The sequence below is a fragment of the Trachemys scripta genome, chromosome 2 (assembly GCF_013100865.1).
Source record: "Trachemys scripta elegans isolate TJP31775 chromosome 2, CAS_Tse_1.0, whole genome shotgun sequence".
In the NCBI taxonomy this organism is placed as follows: Eukaryota; Metazoa; Chordata; order Testudines; family Emydidae; genus Trachemys; species Trachemys scripta.
This window is the reverse complement of record NC_048299.1, coordinates 105494624-105515723: the sequence shown is the minus strand read 5'-3', so window position 1 is coordinate 105515723 and position 21100 is coordinate 105494624. Positions and strand designations below refer to the sequence as shown.

General features: G+C 42.5%; 1 protein-coding gene across 10 annotated transcripts in view; it reads right to left on the bottom strand.

Annotated features, from left to right (window-relative positions):
- FHOD3 (formin homology 2 domain containing 3) overlaps positions 1 to 21100 on the bottom strand; it is a 644613-nt gene that overhangs the window by 12767 nt on the left and 610746 nt on the right. For 6 of the 10 annotated variants that reach the window (XM_034761355.1, XM_034761349.1, XM_034761351.1 and 3 more), the window contains 3 exons: positions 17449 to 17472; positions 12783 to 12954; positions 10086 to 10247 (listed from right to left, as the gene is read on the bottom strand). In XM_034761355.1, the coding sequence (XP_034617246.1) occupies positions 10086 to 10247; positions 12783 to 12954; positions 17449 to 17472 (358 nt within the window). Of the gene's footprint in view, positions 1 to 8289; positions 8328 to 10085; positions 10248 to 12782; positions 12955 to 17448; positions 17473 to 21100 lie in introns of all 10 variants that reach the window. The other 4 variants (XM_034761350.1, XM_034761357.1, XM_034761359.1 and 1 more) reach the window with 2 other exon arrangements.

Sequence of the window (21100 nt, the reverse complement as noted above, 5' to 3'; positions counted from 1 at the left end):
AGTCATCTACTACTACCAATGTAGTAGTGGAAGTGCCTGCACTGGCCACTTCTGCCCCCATGACCTTTGGCTACCTGTCTCTCCCACTGAGCAGCCTAAACTTCTGGTTGTCCAGGTCCCACTCACAATCTTTCAGCACCTGATCATGCTGGATGATAATAACCCCAATGTGATCGGAGACCATTCATTTGGGCAGCTGCTATCTCCTTTGTGGCTGATGTTTTCTTGGGACTGTGAGGGATTTGGGAACCACAAGACCTAGAGTTACTGATACCTGAGTCACTTCAGGAGAAAGAACCTGAATGTGTATCCGTCTCTACTTAACCTGCTGTGCTCCAGGGTCTGTAACATACTATACATGGGTATGTGAACGTCTATATATTGTTCAATTCCTCCCTGTCTTCTCTCCACAAGCTGAAATAAACAAGCACAAATGCCAGATAGTATTTCTAAGAATACTGACCTCTCAGATCAACAAAGTGTCTTCTCTTCAAACACTCTTTGCAGCTATTGTGTTAACTCACAGCCGTCAAGTTTTGAACAAACAGATGCCCTGGCATCAATGCATAACAATATAGCATCTGATATAAAAGATGAGGACATGACAGTTCAGACTGGAGTGACTAAACCTGAAATAGGTCATTTAAAATATGACTGCTTATTGAGTCAAAGACAATGCTGTTGCACATAGATAGCTTAAGGTTATGGAGAACAACATAAAAAAAGAAGCAATTAGTGCCAGGGAAGAAGTTCACGGCACTGAAACGAAACTCTGGATGTAGGTTGTTCTGGAGTTCTGGCTGGAAAATAAATTTCAGCTACCCTTACAAGTAATACAGGTTTACTAGTCTTTTAAACTAGGCTTTCAGAAAACCTCTTGCCTTGGAGGGAAAAATGCTTTCACTGAATTGCGTTGGACTATAATCATTTCACTTCCTAGGTCTTAGGACTAGGTGAATGTTCTGGAACAAAACATCAAATCCAAAAAAGCAAATGATGCATTCTGGGGAAAAGGACACATGTTCCCTGACCTTGCCAGACAGTAGTGCAGTATACATTTGATGAACTAAAACAGAGGTGGGCAAACTACGGCCTGTGGGCCACATCTGCGGGACCGTCCTGCCCAGCCCCTGAGCTCTGGCCAGAGAGGCTACCCCACGTATTCTCCCACAGCCTCACCTTGCTACGCCGCCAGCGCTCTGGCCCGCCACTCCTGCCGGGCAGCACAGCGGCCTGGCTCCGGCATGGTAAGGAGGTGGGAAGCGGGGGGCAGTCAGGGGACAGGGAGCAGTTGGATAGAGCGGAGGTTCGGGGGTGGGGCGGTCAGGGGACGGGGAACAGGTGGGGTTGGATAAGCGTAGGAGTCCCAGGGGACCTGTCAGGGGATGGGGGTGTGGATAGGGGTCGGGGCAATCAGGGAGCAGGGGGTTGGATACGGGGTGGGGTGGTTGTGGGGGGGGGGTCCTGGGAGGGGGTGGTCAGGGGACAAGGAGCAGTGGGGGTTTGGATGGGTTGGGAGTTCTGAGGGGGGCAGTCAGGGGTGGGAAGTGGGAGGGGGAGGGGGAGGGGGTCAGGCTGTTTGGGGAGGCACAGCCTTCCCTACCCGGTCCTCCATACAGTTTTGAAATCCGATGTGGCCCTTGGGTCAAAAAGTTTGCTCACCCCTGAACTAAAAGCAGAAGCTACTTGGCTGGTGTCAGTGCATTTATAGTCCATCCTGCTAAATTAGGAGTCATTTTAGAAGAAACAAAACATATCTTTTTATTATAATGTATTTTTTATTACTAGATGTTAAGGCTAGAAGAGACTGGACATTTATATGGATAAGAATATTCAGAGCAATCATAATAATTATGCTAAAATTTTTGGAAGGGATAATAAATCTCATGTTTAAAACCCTAAACCAATGTCCAACTATTAGAGATCAGGATGAGACCTAATATGCAGAGCAGATTATCCTATATCTGCATATTATACAGTTTGTACATCCTGAAGCATGTGGCACTTGCCATTGTCAGAGACAGAATTAAGTTTACCTCAAAAAAGCTATTCCAGAGTTCCTATACTCTAATCTTACCTGCTGCATATCACAGGTCAGATTAGAGTATTTACTACAATGATACCAATAATTTATGGGCAAACTAGAGCATATTTTTTTGGAAGACATCGAAAAACTACTATTCATTTGATAAAGAGTCTGTACCATCTACTGAATTCAATCTCCCATATTCCAGAGTTTTAGCTATTTCATCATTTTATTTTTCATTCACTTAAACTTTTATTAGCTTGATGTTGACTCTGTGAAAGTATTAGGTTAAGTATGTTTTGCTACGATGAACAGCATTTGATAATGGATAACATCTATGAAATATTTACTTATTGTAATTGTAATTAATTGCTGCTAAGTGTGCATTAAGTAACCTGATTGATTAGCTTCCTTCCTTCTTCCCAACTCCTTTCTTTTTTAGTGAACCCAGCAATTGTGGACTTAGTTATAAATTCTAAGCAAAATTGCTTGGGATTTTGGAGTTTATATAGTCTTTTTTATTGAAAGACATAAAAAGGCATAATCTCCATTAATTCCTGTTTTCAGTCAGGCCATAAATATCTGGATAACAGGCTCTTTTATAGCATTTTGGCACTTTCGTATCTGGTTCTGGCCAGAAAAAATAAGTGCACAGACATATGAAAATGAAACATAAAGAAAAAAATAATAATTGAGGTGTAAGCTGATGGAGCTCCCAGCCCAGCTCCAAACAAAAATTATACACCCGAGGAGTCAAAAAGTCATCCCCTCTTCCAGTGTTTATTTGATTAGCAAATGTGTTATTCCAAAATAATACTGCATGAAATCTCAGCCTAAACTTCCTCTTCAGAGCTGGATCTTCGTGGGATTCTTTCCTACATCCTAGATCCCTTTCCTAGCATGCTATTCCCACCTCGTTTATATTCAGGGTGGAGTCTAACAAGAAAGACCTGCACTGGGATAGTTCTGTAGAAAAGGCACTGAGATAGGACTCAGGAGATCTGAGTTCAATTCCCCCCTTCTTTCACGGACTTCCTGTATGTGCTTCGGCATGTCACTTAATGTCTCTGTGCTTCAGTTTCCTATCTGTAAAATGATAAGAAGACTTCCCTATCTCACAAGGATGTTATAAGGATAAACACAATATTTGTGAGGTGTCAAATACTACAGCAAGGAGGGTCACAGAATGAATGAGAATCTATCAGCGTTAGTTAACCTGCAGGGCTTCAAAACCTGATAAAGTAGGGCAGCTCATTACACTTGGTTTTTAAACATCAAAAGTAGTTTGGGTCCAGTGGTTTGATTCAAGCTGTTGGCTAAAATTTGAGTCACTTTGATTTGATCCAAACCAATTTCCCTATCCCAAATCTATAATAGATTTTAATTTAAATGAACAAAAGACAAACAACAAATGTTTTGATATAAACGTTAAATAAGCATCTAGTTGTGAAAATTCCTGCTTCTGCAGTCCTTATTCATGTTACATAGAACTTGATATAACTACTCATGAATAAGTACCCCGCAGAATCAGCAGAGACTTAAAACAACTGGGCCCTAAATTAAGGAATATAATATAGACACATGATACAGACGAAGATCCATGTTCAAAACGGCATTTGTTTGGTTTATTTTTTGAGATTTGTTTCTATGGTGGATTTTCACTGAAAGCCTTTTAGAAAAAGTGTGTTTTACAAGTCTTTGAATGGAATTGTCACTGTTGTTATTTGAACTGGGAAAATCTAAACTCACAAAAATGGGCCTAGCCTGTAACCTGCCCACCTTTGCCATCTCCATGCTAGATAAACATCAGCATATACAGAATATGGCTGCTTACCTGCTCCTCAATATAAATATGTGAATCAGCGAGACCATCTCTTTGCCCACTGAGCGGACTTTCAGTGAGCCAACAAATACACTTTAAGATATTAATACTGATAATGCCAATAACAACGTAATAATCCAGGATTAAGGCTCTAGCAGGTCCAAATTTCACCCAGTGTTCCACTAAGGCAATTGAGATCAAGTGGATTTGACTTGGTTTGCTGCCCTGTGGTTCAATTTGTATTTGGGCAGGGCACTTGTAGGGGTTTGCCGTGAAACTTCTCCGAAGATGCCTGTCAGAACCCATCCTTGGTTGCTCACAGAAGTCGCAAAGCATTCCCTGTTTGGCTGGTTTAATCCATTGACATTTAGATCTTCATCTCCATATACCTTTATGCACATGTTGGAGTTAGTGTTTGGCTCTCTAGGTGTCAACAGCTGGGCCTGATACATGTTTATTAAGTTGCAGCTTGATTTTGATACACTTACTCATGTGGAGTAGTGCTTTACTCCTGGAGTAGTCCCACATATTTCAATGGGACGACTCAAGAGCAAGGTGCTACTCCAACATGAGTAAGAGTACTGCGATCGACAGCCTTTAGTGAATGATTTTATGTACAGCCTGTTTATTGAGCATTCATCACTGAATCTCTGAAGTAAACAAACATCAAAAGGAGAACAATGAAAGTGCCTTTTCATACCGGCTAAGACTCCTTGATATCTCCAGTACTACTGTATGGATCCACAGCCCTCTTCTCTGGTTCTTCCACCATCGAGTTGTTCTTATTTCTTACACAGAAGTTCTCATCCTAGCAATTTTTACCACTAGTTTCAGTGTGCATTCTCAATGCGCAAAGCAGCAGGAGTGATTATGCAACCCTTTTCTAACACTTGATGCAGTCAACATTAAATTCCTCATGTGGTCATCATGGTGTGAGTACCTTATTTACTGCTGGGATATTCAAGTGTGTACCTTCCCTCTTCGTTCCCTTTCTTCTCTCTTTCACTCAGTCTCATGCCAGGGTAGTGTCAGTCTCCCTGTCCACCTTACACTCATGGGTGGCGGGTATCATAGGCGAGGGGAAGCTGTGCCTCCCCAAACAGCCTACTGTGGCCCCGCCCCCAGGCCAGCGTGCCTCCTGCAGGGACTTGGGGCCCCTGGTGGTAGGCCATGCTGACTGCCCGGTGCTCCAGGGCTGGCCGCCCAGAGTCCCGGGGCTGGGAGTGCAGTGACCACACCATCCAGGAACTGTGGGCGCTGAGGCTGCTGCGCACCGGGGTTGGGGCCTCGCCCCCCCACCCCGGCTGTCCGGCGCTGGGGGGCTGCAGTGGGGATGCTTTGGGCTCCTGCGGGGCGTGGGGGGGGGGCAGAAGGGGAGGGGTGAGGCCTCGGGCACAAGGGGAGAGGCTGGGGATTAGCCTTCCCAGGCGGCCAGGTCACCGGCCGCCCAGGCTTACGCACCACACTGGAAGAAAAGCTCTGTGTGGCTCAAAAACTTGTCTCGCTCACCAACAGAAGTTGGTCTAATAAAAGATATTACCTCATCCACCTTATCTCTCATCTTATGTTCGTCTTTCATCTACTTCCTTCACTACCAAAATACCTCCATTCCTTCCTATAGTTTTCTCAGATCTCCATGACCCCTTCTCATTCTGCAACTTCTATTTTTTATTCCTTACAACCCAGTGCTTCAAAGTCTGCAATAACAGTTTTCTGCAAATTGCTAAAACTAACTCAGTTTTCCTCCTTACTAGCTGGACTGTGTTCAGTGGAATTTGGACTATCGCATACAGTGATTCTTAAAACATCACCATTTCCAATTTTCCCTCATATTCAATTTGTTATGGTATCATTTCTGAAGTTCATCCCAACCTTAGGGGAGAACCAGATAATCATAATTATATTATTTTCTATTTTCCTGCTGGGTTGGACAACTCTAAATAATGTTATAAAAAGCCTCTCACACAGAAAACTGCTGTCAGTCTAAAACAATGGAAATAGTACATGTCCACCCCTCAGTTTTTATTTAATGCTTGTGGAACATGCTGAATTGAGAACACCTACAGACAGGAGTCTTTATTTATATGCAGAACTGACACATCAGAGGAAGGAACAGTGCAAGCTTCCCATGGCAATGTGCCTCAACCCCGACTTTGGGGGACCATCTCTAGAGATGAGACAGGGTAATTCAGTTCTGTGGCTCATTAAATCCTTGGGCTTTCTGTTAAGACTTCCAATGAGAATGTCAGATTGTGAGGTTGTTTTCTCATGTGTTCTCCAGTCCAATACATATGTCATATAGGCCACAGAACAACCATCACGTGGTAATGACATTGAGTTGTCATTGGACTTGTGTATATATGATTTTATCTTGCGAAACCTCTAATGTGTCGGAGGTACCTCAGAAACAGGCTCTCTTTTCACATATTCACCTTCAGAACACAGTCTTCATACGGTTACAGTATATCTCAGCAGAAGTCAGTTTTTCTTAGTTTAACTGCATCCATCTTCTCCATTTCAGCTCCTTCTCAACAAATTCCTTCTTATATGTTTTCAATGGCCCTATAAGCCAGATCTGCACTTATCAATAACCCTTGATATCTTCAGAGGTTGTAGAGCAGATACAGGAATTACCATTCATGTATCGTCGATGGACTCTTCACAGCCTTATTCCTTCCCACAACGTATGGCTCCTTCGGTTGCTCTGAATTGACCTTTTCTTTTCATTAAAATCTAAATATTGATCTTTAAATACCGAATATGACCACATTATCCAACAATTTATCTCATTCCACTTTGTGGAAGACCTAATTCAACAAATGTCAAAATATATTATTTTCCCAATAGATTCACCCAATGTCTGAGTAAGAGCTTGCTTCTTCCATAACTCCATTTCTATTTCTCTTTTGATTCTAAATGACTGAGAGTTACTAATTTCTCATCTCTATTTTCTTTATCCTCTCACCTTGTCTATGAAAGGTATTTGGTAGAGTCGAATGAAATGTTTGCAACACAGTCATGCATAACTCATTTGGGTTTCCAATTTTGCTAGAAACACAAACTTCTCAGTCCAAGTTCACCTAAAACTTTGCTAAGCTTTAAGTGAACCTGAGCATATTTATGGTTCTGCATTAAAACCCTGAGAAATGTATGGTTTTACATGGCTGCAGTACAAACATTGTGCAAGCTGGTACTTTCAAGTTAGTTTCATTTTGACATTTTGAGTTAGATGGAACACCAAACATACACCCTCCTCGCTTTCACTGTGAGTGTATGTGTAGGGATGGGTCTTGCCAACCCTTATGGGTCAGAACAACCAACTATTGTGTCTTTTGCTCTTTACGTAACAAAGGAACCTAACCCTGCAGCACTAAACCACCTAAAGCTCTAGTTTCCAGTATATTCCTGTAGATCTGTGCCACTTTCATAGACTCTTGACCGTTCAGCGGTCAGAGTAGCCTTTCCCATTCTCTTATCTTAAATTCTACATTAATATTGTTTGGGTCCTGCTTAGTTCCTTGGGGAGAAAATGCAGGTGTCTTATTATCTCCTCAGCTCAGTGTTTTTTCAAGTCAAACCATTTTATTCATTCATTATCCAGGTGTATCAACTACCACTGAAGTAGTACAGTTCCAGACATTCTTCTTTCTGAAGTGCCTTATGCTAAACTACCGAACTTTACATTTATTTTGAAATTGTCTTGTAGTCGACTTAAAAGGCAAGCCGAGACCTTGAAGACAAAACAAGTGAGAGAGCTGGAATCTATCAGGATAAATTACAATGGAAATCAGTCCCAGCCTAAACATTTACTGAGTCCTTAATCCCTGTTGATGTTTTCACTAAACATAAATGAAAACCAGCCCTATGGAAAATATATAGTATTTTCATTATTATCCTTTTTGCTGTAGCAAGTGCTTCCCTGGAAGAAAGGTGCCTGGCAAAGACATCGAACATATGGCTTTTAGGTGTGTGTGGGGAGAGGATTGCTAATAGAGGAAATAGTGTAGCATGGGGTAAGCCACAAAAATATGCAAACATACAGGGAATCTGTTTGATATGCATGAGTCACCTACAGCAATCAGCACATATGGAGAACACAAGTGCAAGTGGGGCAGCAGGTGGTGGCAGTGGATATGCTGTTGAGAGCTGTGGTGTACTCTGTGACAGAAAGTAAAAGAGACAATCCAGTGTCAGCTCATTTTCTTTGCTGGAAGGCTTGCTCATTCAACCAGAATGTCTATTTCATTTTTAATTTCTCCGAGGAAGTTGCCGCATGCAAAAATGCCTCTTTTGGCACTTTGGGAAGAGTGAATGTGCTTTTGGCATATGCTAGCTAATAAAAGCCAAGTGCTGTTTGTACAGAATGCTTTTGATCACCGACAAGGTTAACTTAGCTAGAACAATTCCACAAAAAGTATGCCTGTTGTGATCTTTCACTCACTGTTGTTGTCTCTTCTTTGTTCTAACTTCCTGGAAATGCTAAAAAATGGATGGAGAGGTGGTCACAAAGCCACAGACAGTTAATATGATTAAAATCTTAATTTCTACCCTCCTCTGGTATTCACCTTTCCCACGATACTTCCAATATTCTCCGTGCTTAGAATGGGGAATATTGCAAAGACTACCGCAACTTAAACTACTGCATTTAATAAACATCAAAGCCAAACTTCTCAAACTTGGGTGACTACGGCAGCTCTGTGCCACTGGAGGGTTGCATTACAACGGGATTTCCTTTAATTCCCAACATAAATTAAACCAGCTTTGTGGCTGCTTTGCAGACAAATTGCTCTACCATAAGTAGACAGATTTTACTTCCGAGTTTGCAAAAGGACATTGTACCAACAATAAAGAAAAGATGTTTAAAGTTGTGAAATAATACATTGGACAGTGACCTTTTATAGTTCAGACACAATGCCATTTGTCTGTAGAGTGAATTAAATTACCCAAGGGCATATCTTGTATTCTGTATATACATATACAAATACATTTTTTTTATTACTTCACAATGCTTCACTGCAAGTTAATTTAGTTTCCATTTGAGTTCTTTAACTGATTGCAGTACCCTGTTGATGTGTACTGTGATCACAGAAACATTAAAGCACTTTTACACATTGGACTCCTTTTCCTACTAAAGACTTGTTCAGTTCTCTAGTACATAGACGCTCATTGTCTACAATAGTAACTGTACAGTAAAAAATGGTTACTAATCTCTCAGTAACTGTTGTTATTTGAGATGTGTTGCTCATGTCCATTCCCACATAGGTGAGTGCGCACCACAGGCACCGTTACCAGAAGGTTTTTCCATCAGTGGTATCCGTCAGGTCAACTCTGGCGTCCTCTGGAGTCATGCCTTCATGACACTGTACATAGAAGCCTGCTGACCTAGGGCCCCCCTGAGTTCCTTCATGCCAGCAACTCCGACAGAGGGGTAGGAGGGCAGGTTCAGGAATGGACATGAGCAACACATCTCAAAGAACAACAGTTACGGAAAGGTTAGTAACCATTTTTTCTTCTTCGAGTGCTTATGTCCATTCCCATGTAGGTGACTCCCAAGCAAATGTTGGAGGTGGGTTCGGAGTTCAACAACAAGCGGACTGTATGGAAAGAAGGAACTGAGGGGGTGCTGGGTCAGCAGGTTCCTATATAGAGTGCCACAAAGAGCTATATAGAGCGCTGGAGGTGACCTGACAGACACCACTGAGGGAAAAAGCTCCCGGTGACAGTGCACATGACGCGCACACACTTACACGGGAATGGACATGAGCATGCACTCGAAGAAGAAGAATAGGTATGGGCTTGTATGCCCAATACCTGATTTTATCAAATATGCAGCAATATTATCTACATATTGGAAGCCAGGTTCAAGCCGTGAAGCTTTTCTTCACCTGATATTAATTCTGACTTCCATAGAGTATTTTTACCATTATGTTTTATGCTGTTTTGCCTGAGCAAAATAGCTAATTCTAGACTTTCCAAATGCTAAGTGGATTTTAAATAATGCTAATAGCTTATCACCAAAAAGTTTAAATGTTAATTTTAAATTGAAACATTTTGGGACAGATCCTCAATGTACAGACTTCAGTGAAATCACTGGAGTTATGTTGACTTACACAAGCTAAGGAGTTGATCCTACATATTTATACACATACATATAAACATACAGATGTGCATATGAAAAGAGATAGATGGACAGACAGCTTTCCTCTCCATTGCTACAAGTTTATCAGCAGTACTCACATGACTTCCTGTTTGCTCGTGACCGCTTCCTCTCTCTAGGCACTGCTCTCTGACTTGGCACTTGGGTGGCTGACTTTACAATGCGATCCATGATCTCATCAGCTGCATCATCTGTAGCATTAGGTGAATCATCACCAGCAGCATTCCATGAACCGATACGGCCTGGAACAAATTGGATTCTTAGAAAAAGAGTATCCCTCACACATCACCTTTGTTTGTAGTTGGATCATTGCACAATGACAGCAGGCAGCTCAGTGACTGCTTTTTCAAATCTGTCAGAGTAAAAACGTCTACCCATTACAGAACATTTTAGATAATGCCCCAGCTACTCTGCAGCACCAGCAGAGTGTGAGCTATAAGGGAGTTCTGCACTGGCTTTAAACTAATGGCTCCCCTCTAGACTATGCAGCTGGCAATAGTCTCCCAGAGACTGTCCACCAGCTGGGGATTGCTGGAATGCAGCATGCTCTCCTCACATCCCCTTTTGCTCCCTACACTGGAGCCAGTGTGGATGGCATAGACTATACCACGTCTGCTTCCACGCTTGTGGCACAAAGGGAATGTAATGGAGGAAAGAATTTGGTTCAAGACGTTTTTTTCCCCTTTGAAAGGAAGAAATCACCTTTTTATTGCATGGCTGGATATATCCTGGCACAAGGGCATGTGCTCTGTTACAAGCAGAAAAGCAAAAGTGGTTGGCAAAATGTTCAGACTGAAAAGCTATATAAGCAATTTTGGTTAAACACACACACACACACACACACACACACACACACACACACACACACANCACACACACACACACACACACACACACACACACACACACACACACACACACACACACACCCAGAGAGCCATGTCTCCGAACCCAAAAGATCCATGAACTTATAGCCCTCCCTGTTGCACAGAGCCCTCCATCAGGCACATCTTTGGGTTTCTCCATTAGATATTATTGTTTGTTTTTCTTAATAATTTGAAGGTTAGTCAGTCGGAAGAATAATGACAATGAGCTTTCCAAAAGAGCTGGCTCAGTAAACACAGTCAGCTTAAAAAAATATCAGTGATGGGACCATCCCTTGGCACCTCACTGTTGACAGTAAATAGCAGAGTCTTGATTAGCAATGTGTCCTGCTGCTTTTTTCCAGGCTCCTGTCAACAGCAGTTCTATTAGGACAGGGCTCCTAAAAGGCTTCTGTCTGGCTCACTTTACCACCGCTTCTGTTATTCTTTAAGCCAACAGGAACTGAATCTTATTACAGGACACACTGCTCACTAGCACTTAATGAATTACGGCAGCTATTTAGCTTGCTGCAGAGCAGCTTGAGTTGTTTACTTCTTTGTATCTTAGCTACTCGGCCTGCTTTTTAAACTGGGGCTGTTGGAGCCAGGCATCAAAGCTTTAATAAAATACATAGAAAATGTTTTTTCTAGCAGAGCAGGGTCTAGGCATAGCAGTACCAAGAGAAATCAGTAACGGATAAGATTTCCATACACGAGGGAAAGGAATACCAAGAAGAGCAGGCCTTACCACCAAGAATTAATGCCCTGTACTCCAGAACCATTAATTGATTGATTAATTGATAAACCACAGCTGTAAGAAAAAATGTGAATGGAAAATGAGTTAATGGGCCCACTATCTGTGAAATGATTCAGCAATAAGGAAGTGGTTTGCTTGCTGCTCTTCCTATGAATAGAGATCCCAGGGGATCACATGAGGGAGAAGACATGAAGATATCTCATTGCCAGAGATGGTTGTACTACTGAACTCCTCTGTCAGAATATTGGGTCTGCGCACTGTAGCCTGGGACAACATTTGATTTCCCAGGATTCAGTTTTCAGAAGGGAGCAGTTGGATAGGGCAGAGGTTCTGGGAGGGGGCAGTCAGGGGATGGGGAACTGGTGGGGTTGGATAGGCGTAGGGGGTGGGGTCCTGAGGTGGGGCGGTCAGGGAACAAGGAGCGGGGGGGGAGTTGGATGGGCCGGGGGGCAGTCAGGGGATGGGAAGTGGAAGGGGGAGGGGCCAGGTTGTTTGGGGGGGCACAGCCTTCCCTACCTAGCCCTCCATACAGTTTTTAAACTAGGTGTGGCCATCGGGCCAAAAAGTTTGCCCACCCCTGGTGTAGACTCATGTGTCCACAACAAACAGCAGTTCTGTGCAGTAGGATAAATCAAATGGCAGGGAAATGTTTATACATTTATAATCTCTTTTATTCCTTCAAGAACTTTGCAAATTCTCCTCCTCTTTCCCCACCATTCCTCATGAGATTTGATGCCCTTTAAGCAACAGTTTGTGGCCAAATGGCTACTTTCAACTTGCTTGTATTGGAAAAAATTATGTTTACCTCATCTATATTTCATAATAAACAGTGATCAGAGGAATACAAATTGTGGCTTAAAGGGGAGCCAGGCTCATGCAGGAAGGGGTGTGTGTGTCAATTTTAAGTGGTCATTATTCCTTATTGCAACTCCCACTGTCTCAGCTACTGCCCACCTGCCTGATCTTAGGCAGACCACTCCATGGGTCTGTGCCCCATTTGTAAAATGGGGGGTAACAAAAATTGCTTTTTCTCTTCTGACTATTTAGATTGTCAGCCCCCCACTTCGGCGGCCTGACCTCAACGTCTTACTGTAGTACACACAATAACTAACGACAATGCCCAAAGGGAGTTGAGAAAATAAAAGCACAGCGTTTACCTCTACTGGCTCTGCTTCGAGTGCGAACACCTAGCGCAGTGGTGCTTTCCCCACTGCCGGAGGAGGTCTTCAGCACAGCCTTCATGTTCTCGTGCTCTGCTGCATCTTCAGCATACTGCAAACCCTGGGGCTGGCTCTGAGATGGGGTGGAGTTGCTGGAGAACTTTCCAGACTGCAGAAAGAAAAAGAATTTGTTTAATTGACACAATCTAAGTTAAAGAGCTAAGGTGGGTGAGGAAATATATTTTACTGGACCAAAGTCTGTTGATGAGAGAGAAGCTTTTGAGCCTATACAGAGTTCTTCTTCGGGTCTAGGAAAGGTACACAGAGCGTCACAGCTAATTACAAGATGGAACAGATAATTTAGCATAAATTGTTAACACATATTTCAAGGGATCACACAGGATGAAGTGGCCCTTTAACACTGCTCCAGTCATAAGGAGCAAAGCGGGGTGGGAGTAGCAGCTGGAGGGGGTTGTTAGTGGCGCTACAGATTGTTGTAATAAACCATCAATCTAGTGTCTCTGTTCAGTCCATGATTTTTAGTGTAAAGCAAAATTATCAATTTAAGTTCCCAGGCTTGTTTTTAAAATCATTCCCTTGAGGATGAGGACTGACAAGTCAGCTGCAGAGTGAGAAAAGTGTTCACCCACAGGTGATAGGGTGTTTTTGTCTTTTATCATTTTCCTGTGAGTTCATTTGAGAGCATAGTGATTGTCTGGCTTTACCCATATAGTTGCTATTGAGGCATTTAATGCACTGGATGAGGTACATTATATGCTGTGATTGGTATATGTAGGACCCATGGACCTTGAAAGGTGTGTTGTGGGGGGTGTTGATCATTGTAGCAACAGAAATATGTTTTCAGGTTTTGCATCTGTTGTTCTGGCAGGGTCTGCGCCTACTTTGAGTTGGTGTGTCCTGGGTATGGGGAGCTTGCTTCTGATAATGAGTTTGGAGAGATTGGAGCATTGTTTGAAGGCCAGAAGAAGGGATTCAGGAAAGATTTCCTTCAGGATGGGGTCCCCATGGAGTATGGGTTGTAGTTGTTTGATGATACCCCATACGGGTTCCAGTGTGGGGTGATAGGTGACAACTAGGGGTGTGTGGTCAGAGAGGTTCTAATTTCTTTACTGAAGTTATTTAGTTCTAAAGAATAAAACTAGTAAAGAAAATATGCCACACATCACACACTGAGCAGTAGACACACAATCAGAGATCCTTGCTTGCCTGGACTCATTTGTAGTACAGGTAAGCTCAAGAGAGGAGCAATATCCACTTCTCTCCAAGAGAACAGACCCTGATAGCTACAAGGACAAGGGACTATCCAGGTGAATATAAAATCCTCAAAAAAACGAGGCATAGATATGGGCTTTAATCTTCATACCTTTTCCATCAGAGCATAGGGTGTGAAACAAAGACCTGCTGTGTGACCTTGGGTAAGGGCCTGCCATTGGGACTCAAATACCACAGTGATGGGCACACTAGATGAATCAAGTTAGCTAAGTAAGGAGTAGGTAAGTTTGTTCTGTAACAAATTAGAGGATTGGGCAGAAAAAAACCTGATGAGGTTCAACAAGGACAAGTGCAGAGTCTTGCACTTAGGACGGAAGAATCCCATGCACTGCTACAGACTAGGGACCGAATGGCTAGGTAGCAGTTCTGCTGAAAAGGACCTAGGGGTCACAGTGGACGAGAAGCTGGATATGAGTCAACAGTGTGCTCTTGTTGCCAAGAAGGCTAACGGCATTTTGGGCTGTATAAGTAGGGGCATTGCCAGCAGATCGAGGAACGTGATCGTTCCCCTTTATTCGACATTGGTGAGGCCTCATCTGGAATACTGTGTCCAGTTTTGGTCCCCACACTACAAGAAGGATGTGGAAAAATTGGAAAGAGTCCAGCGGAGGGCAACAAAAATGATTAGGGGTCTGGAGCACATGACTTATGAGGAGAGGCTGAGAGAACTGGGATTGTTTAGTCTCCAGAAGAGAAGAATGAGGGGGGATTTGATAGCAGCCTTCAACTACCTGAAGGGGGGTTCCAAAGAGGATGGAGCTCGGCTGTTCTCAGTGGTGGCAGATGACAGAACAAGGAGCAATGGTCTCAAGTTGCAGTGGGGGAGGTCCAGGTTGGATATCAGGAAAAACTATTTCACTAGGAGGGTGGTGAAACACTGGAATGCGTTACCTAGGGAGGTGGTAGAGTCTCCTTCCTTGGAGGTTTTTAAGGCCCGGCTTGACAAAGCCCTGGCTGGGATGATTTAGCTGGGAATTGGTCCTGCTTTGAGCAGGGGGTTGGACTAGATGACCTCTTGAGGTCCCTTCCAACTCTGATATTCTATGATTCTATGATTCTATGATCAACTACGGGTAACTTGGCAGAGCAGAAGTAGTTTCACTGTCCATGAAAGGAGACATTTTCCTGCTGTCTCTAACCTCCCCCTCTATTCCTGCCCCTGCATATCTACAGATAACAGTCATGCAGTTCTAATAGCAACTACCTACAGTAAGTTAAAAATACATTAAGAACAACACTGAAAAAATGTTGCCAAATAATTTCATGGCTGGAGCACAAAAATTGCAGGCGGCAGTAAGAAGAACAAACAAAACCTTAAACCGATTTTGGAATCTGCCCTTCACTCACCCAATCTGTGTATGATTTCTGTATTACCAAGACAACATTAAGAAACAGTTTCTAAATTAGCTGCACATACATAACACAAAGTATTGTGACAGCAGGCTGAGGTTTCATCAGTTACAGAAGAAACCTGTCTAGGATTGAAGCCAGACAACATACACCAGGATCAGATGATCTCTAAGAACTTCTGCAGAGCAAAACATTTTTAAGGGAGCATGATGTTTTCAGAGGAGGAGCATGTTATATATCTATTTCAGCCTATGGATGCTAAGGTTAAAATGTGCCACTTACTCTCATGGTTCTTACTGTCAGAAAGAATATTTAAGGTATGTTTCTACTCTGAAAAGTGATTACATAAAAATGGTAACTTGTTACTCAACAGACCTGCCCCAGTGTTGTATTCAGAGTCATGTTTGCAAGCACCAGGGGCTAAAATAATTTCTCCTCACACCTGTTAGCCCGGCAGACATAACACAGATATGAGAAAGCGTGTTGAATGTTACTCCTCCTTTTGCATCATAAACAGGATTGTTTATTAATTTCCTTATTATAAGGCCAATCAGTTGCACTCAAGAAAATCCATAGAACCTTTATTACTAGTGATGATGCTTTAGAAGGAAAGAACCCAGCTTGACTCTCAGAGCCTACGTTGAGTTTGCAGGGCTGGCTGTTAGGAAAACCCCATTGTTTTACTTGTAAGCTGAAAATATTTGATCTGGAAATTACTGTGAGAATGATACTATTTAAACAAAATGATTGATCAGATTAGAACTGTAAGTTAACCAAATAACAAAGCAATGATCCTTACAAAGAGTGAGGTAAATATATTAATTTGAGATATACTGCTGATGGTGCATGCTTAGAATTTGTTTTAAAAATATCAGTTTGCCTCATTTGGAGGAAGAAAACGTATAAGTGCTAGAGTCTCATATGTGAAAATAAAGCTTAGAAAAAATATTAGTGATAAACTTCTACTGCAGTGCATGCCAGTCTTGGTTTAAAAATAATATTGGCAGTAAGTTGAAAAGTTAACAGATACAAAATGTCACAGAAAAACCAAAGGAGACTATCATCATATAACCATTAGTTAAAATACACACATTAGTCAAATATTTTTGCACAAATGTTAATTCAATAGCACTTATTGTTCCATCTAATGGGTTCAAATCATCATGCCCTGGGTGATTCCTCATATTCTGCCCCATCCAGACATTAAGTTATAATCTTTGGGGAAGAAGAGGTCCCAGATAAGTAGCTTCCTACATATCTTTCATTTTCAAATGCCAATGCTTTGTTTACCCTCAAAGACTAGACCTTGTGCAAATGACTGTCATTATGAAGCACTGGGCATTCAGCCAATCAAATTGCTTGGTTAGTTGAACTGGATGAGTGAGCTATTTTTGAACAAAGAATGCATTACACAATGAGATGCTGTCCATAACAATAGACTGTTCCACTGGGAATACAGCAGGTATGTCAGCTAGTACATTATTTATTCATTTATTTCCAGACTCATGTATTAAGAGGAATTTTAAGAAGTTCACAAACTATTCCATTGTTCAATTCTTTGGGATTCACAATGCAGATGTTGCAAAATTTGTTTTTCATCTCTGTAGACAGATGTTTGAACTGCTCATAAAATAAAGATTTGTGCATAGACAGCACATCATTGATTATCCCATTGTCATGGGAACCTTCATCCAAAGTTTTCCCCATGACACTCAGATTATTGAAGTTTTGCATAGTTAAGGGAATTATCAACTTAATTAATGATTCTGGGAACTGGAGAAAGGAAGTTTCAGGTAATTAAGGCTCCAAATCAGGATTTGTAGGAGAACACTTAAACTCATTGTTAAAGCTACTTTATAAACAGTCTTAAGATAGAGCCAAAAAGCCATAAGAATGAAAGTCACCGTGCATGGTTCCAGTTGAGCTAATGGACTTGAGCATTCCATAATATTTGTGTTAGAATCAGATCTCACAGCACACAGGGGATGCGGAAACGACATGCTCTTTCAAAGAACCATACCTCTATATCCTCCTCTTCATCGGTCTTTCAGGGAAGACGAAGGACAGGACAGAGAAGGACAAAGAGCAATATTTAGGCAGTATAGTATGATCAAAGCATGGTATTGTTTAAGCAATGACAAGATGATCTGTAAATGAAGGTAGATAAGGAAGTACTTTATATGGCAATCAACTTGCTGCTTCCTTTTAGTAAAGAAAAAATTAATGGATGCTGTTATCTTCTGCAGAAAAGGCATTGCATTTATTCATCAATGCACTCAAATGCACACAAATAGAACTGGCAATAGAACCAAGGCAAAGTTTTAAGTAGAGTTGTCTGCTGCTCTCTCTCAGACAAATTCCAAAGTAAGGCCATGCTCTATCACACTTTCGTCTTTTTCTTTCCCTTAAATCATGGTGTTATATGACACTATGTATCCTTCTGCTTCAATGGAACCATAAAGCAGCTCTCCCCTGGCTGCATGGAAGGAGGTGGAGGGCTCTCTTGTTATTCCAAATAATGGAAAGACAGGCTGTATGGTTGGCTCTGGCTTCTCTCTCTTAGCCCCTCACCCACCTGCTAGTGAGATAGAAGCTCTCTCTTCCTCTCCCTCCCAGTGATGTTTCTCAGGCACCCATGACACTGAGTCACCTTGTTACGCCCCAGGCCTCCAATGTGAGGGAGACTTGCTTGTGCTTAGCTGGGTGTCAGCTCCCTGACACCACCAACCTGTTAGCCACCCAAGCCCTCTCCTGTGGGTTATGTCACCCTTTTCTTCACCTTTTAGGTTAACAATAGGTGCACCCTAGAATCCGAGTCCCCTTTGAATTGTACCCCTGTGATATCCAGCCCCTGTTGCTGGCTACTCTCAGAAATTCCAGATCCTCTGCCCCCAAAGAAGCAGTGTACCTCAATTTACCAGTTTTACCTTAACCCACCACTCCTGCAAACCACACGGCACTTGTGAGCACTTACGATAAAACAAAAGCAGACTTATTTAAGAAAGAATACAGATGTAACTAGAAATGGGAGAAACTGATGAAACCAAGTGATTATAACACAAAACAATAGCATTAAACTCGAACCTAGGTCTACACTTATCAATAGTTACCTCTCCTATGCAATAAGGCAGATTTTCCCCAAAGTTCAGTCTACTGCAGATCTGGCTGGTTTAATAAAAACCAGGATCCAAATGTTCACGAAACCCCCTTGCTTCCAATGGGTTTTCTCAGTGAATGGACATGGAGTGCCTCTCCCTCTTCTGTGTTATACTGAAAATAGCCTTTTGTTTCTATTCACAGATAGGGAGAACCCCTGGCTTGCTGTAAAGTTTCTTTTTTGCCTTTAAGTTTTTCTATTGTTTGTCATTGCCTCTGATGGTTTTTCACTCAGAGTCTCAGTATTGCATAAGGCCAAACGACTGAGCCTTGCATTGCATCACTGAATGGGGTGATAACTCCCCCTTGCCTGAATGGGGCCATCACTGAGACACGTTAACTCTTGGTGACTAACTTCTACTCCTGGTCTGTAAAGCATTCTTTAAACATAGATACCTTATTCCTTAACTATTGCTCATACTTACATCTCGCAATGATTATGATACTTGATGAGCTCTCTATAGATACCTTACACATTACTCTTTATGGATTAATATGATGTATGAGTTTTGTCAGATCTGAGGTGCAAGATGTATGCTACAGGGGTCTGTGTCACACTCCTTCCAGTTGATCGGAAGAAGGCTATCTGTTTTTCCCCTTCCTAGGTTAGCAGTCATTGGCACTCTCTCCTCTTTTCCCATGTTCATAATAGGGAGAGGCACTGGAAGAAAGCCTGGCTACTCCTTCTCCCTACTTAGTGACTGGTTTCTCGGTGGCTTATTTTCTCTACCTTTTGCTATCATAAGAGGGTGGCTTCCGAACCACTGTATATATTTTTGCTTAGAGCTTGGATCTCTTCTGTATCTCTAAGAAACACAAATGTCTGGAAGCCAGGAAATTCAAAGTTTACATTTGAAAGAAACCTCTAAATGTTGGAAAGTATGAAAAAAGTGGAGTTAATGCCCTCCCCAAACAACCTTAACTCTGCCTGTGCGTTCCCATCCACACCCCTGCCCAAAAACATGAGACAAATATTAGCCATCATACTTCAAAATTGAGATCTTGAGCTGCGTAGCCCCAGCTACACTGGACATACAAACTGGATTAAATTGGACATACAAATGTGTATATCATTCACCACCTATTTGACCAAAGAAACTAGATTAAATTCACTCTTCCTTAGACAACAGCAACACCAACATCACGGTGACTCTTAAGAGATGAAGGATGGTCTTGTGGTTCAAACATAGGACTGACATGCTTGGCTCTGCCAGAGATTTCCTTTTGGAACTTGGGCAAGTCTCTTAATCCATCTGTGGTTTATTTACAATGATGCCTGGTTACCATGCAATGATATTGTGAAACTAAAAATACGGACATTTATAAAGCACTTTGAGATTCTTGGATGCTATATAAGTAGGATAGTCTAACAACAATAGTTACACTTTACATAAACGTAAAAGACCTATCCAGCTGCTACCTGAGACTTCCTAATTTAGGCCCCATCTTAACAAAACACCCAAGCAAGTGCTTAACTTTAAACAGGTTCAAATAAAACACATACTTGAAGTGCTTTGATGGACTGGGGCCCTAACTGCCTGACATTAGGCACCAGAAATCATAGAAACATATTAATCCCTCACCACCTAGATTGTGTGCTGCAGACATTTAAACCTAGCGTACTCCTGCATTTAGGCTACACAAACCATGGTGGATGTAGTTTATGAAGTCTGCAACCACAGTATATGAATTTTAAAATTTCCTTAAATTTGTGGAGTTTAGACCCAATCACCAGTGTATCAAGTGTTGAACCTGCCAAATTTCAGGAAAATTTTTCATATGTCCATATGAGTTATGGCTCCTGGGTAGACTGCTCCTTCTGAGATCCCTTTCCAGTGACAGGCCCATGCCTCCACTTCTCTTTGGGATGGAACCATGCAGTCCAACCACTCTCTGACAGAGTCTCCAGATTACACCCCTCCAGTTGCCAACAAGGATATCTAGCAGGATCAATGGGCTTGGTGCCTGTAGGAGTTTTCCTTTGGGAGCCTATACTTGGTGTTCCCCTCAAGCCTCTTGGGAGACATGACTTAGCCTTGGTGCCCCCTTTCTCTTCGGCACCATGCTGTAACCTGTTAGCTATAGACCCTGATTCTCAGTCAGTCTGGGTGTCTCCTTGCATCCTTGTCAGAACTCACTGACACTCTCTGGGAAGCCTCTCTCAGCTCCCCTGACCCCTCTCCTTTTTCTAGGCCCAGGGTCCACAAATGGTTTAATGTCCTCCTTTGATTCTACATTGAGGGCAGGTCTTCACTACAGGGGGGAGGTCGATTTAAGATACGCAAATTCAGCTACGCGAATAGCGTAGCTGAATTTGACCTATCAGAGCTGATTTACCCCGCTGTGAGGACGGCGGCAAAATTGACCTCCGCGGCTCCCTGTCGACGGCGCTTACTCCCACCTCCGCTGGTGGAGTAAGAGCGTCGATTCGGTGATCAATTGTCGTGTCCCGACAATTTGATCCCCGAGAGATCGATTTCTACCCACCGATTCAGGCGGGTAGTGTAGACCTAGCC